Here is a 1,602-nt window from a genome sequence, read left to right as displayed (position 1 = left end):
AACAGGCTACTCTCATTAGTATGACACAAGTAGAAGTTATCAAATGCCTTTATGACCAACATTATTTTATATCATAGCCTGGCCAATATTTGCTCTTGGGCCTGTGACACTCGGCCTTGAAGCCAAGACTTGTTAGTGCTAGCCTACCTAATTCTCTCACCTATCTATCATGAAATGGCTTCCAACATAAATTTCTCATTCTTAGTTATATAGTACAAAGAAGAGTGTTTTACTCATATTTGGCTTTGGACAAGATAAAAAAAAACCTTTATTTACAAATATTCTATTCCTTTAAAAATATATACAGAGAAAAGGATTTGGGTAAAATGTGATAAAATCACTGGAAATAAAGCCAAATTCTGATAAAATCAAGGAGAAGTTGGCGACATCCAGAAAATTAAAACCAGACATAACAGTTACAAGAGGGTCAGGGCAAATAGATGGAAGGAGAACAACCACATCAAATTCCCCCCACGCCCTCTACCAGTGTTTCTGTTCCATAAGTTAATAGCCAGCTCAGAAATGTCAAGTTATGTATAGTCTTATTTCTACCCACCTCACATAATGGTGAAATCCTTTATGTTTAATAAATACAATATCAGAGGAAGGGATTGTCTCCATTCAGAGACTACAGTAGGAAAACTACTTACTCAAAGTTGCTGAGAATTCTTTTAGGAATAATACCATCATATAACCTGGCAAACAGTGTTGAAATCCAGGCGCATTTTCTTATAAGCTGTTACCTCAACTCAAAACAAAATAGTACTCCTTTTTATGTGCAGGGAGTCACAGGGATCCTTCGTAGGTAATTAGCCAGAGCAACCTCTTAGGCCACACGCTACATCGAGGGCTGGTTCCTTCTCTTCTTTCAGCTCAGAAGCCCACACTCTCCCCTTGTGCACAATGAGTGAGAGAAGTGATAGACGGTGTTAGGAATATAACAATAGAGGAGTGTCTACTGATTATTGCACCTGGGACCACTGCTCATAGGAGGCCTTAAAAGCTTTAGGGTCTTGGCTGTAAATGCTAAATTAGGAGTGGCTTTTGAAATCTTTGGGCATTCGGGTTGGTTAATCTTTCCATTTACAGGAGGAAGTTTGACACGGTCAAAATCTGTTGCTGGCAGCTCTAAGGTAAAACGTGGGCTGATGTGAAATGAGTTCTTATGGGGAAGTTATCCCACAGCTGAAGCTTGAAGACTTTACACTCTTTCCTCCCACTAGGAGTTTGGTGCTTCTTAATCCTGTGGGTGTCCCAGAGACCCCAGGCTCATCATCACCTTCCTGGGGGGACTGCTCCCGTTGGGCTGCTCTCAGTTCCCTGGCAGGGAAAGAGGAAAGACATATGTTACTTGATCCTAAATTAGAGATAATATGTATGATCAAAACTGACAGATTTTTTTTTTTATTTCAGCATTTACTGAAACAAGCCTAGGCTATGCACAGAGTAGAAACTTCACTCCTGTGATTGTCTTTAAAAATGTCTGGCACACACATACCACAAAACATGGCAGGTTCAGTTTCTTAAATCCTACTTATTGGGACATAAAAAGACTTTAAAATTTCTATATATATAGAAACAACTCTACAGGCTGTGTATGAA

General features: G+C 39.4%; 1 protein-coding gene across 1 annotated transcript in view; it reads right to left on the bottom strand.

Annotated features, from left to right (window-relative positions):
• Nucleotides 1–85: 85 nt before the first annotated feature.
• Nucleotides 86–1,602, bottom strand: part of WEE2 (WEE2 oocyte meiosis inhibiting kinase) — a 32,449-nt gene continuing 30,932 nt past the window's right edge. The window contains exon 9 of the mRNA XM_019666762.1: nt 86–1,320. Coding sequence (XP_019522307.1) covers nt 1,164–1,320 — 157 coding nt within the window. The 3' untranslated portion in view covers nt 86–1,163. The remainder of the gene's footprint in view (nt 1,321–1,602) is intronic.

The sequence above is a fragment of the Hipposideros armiger genome, unplaced genomic scaffold (genome assembly GCF_001890085.2).
Source record: "Hipposideros armiger isolate ML-2016 unplaced genomic scaffold, ASM189008v1 scaffold_478, whole genome shotgun sequence".
Lineage (NCBI taxonomy): Eukaryota > Metazoa > Chordata > Mammalia > Chiroptera > Hipposideridae > Hipposideros > Hipposideros armiger.
Note: the sequence above shows the minus strand (reverse complement) of the source record. Positions and strands in the feature narration are given on the sequence as shown.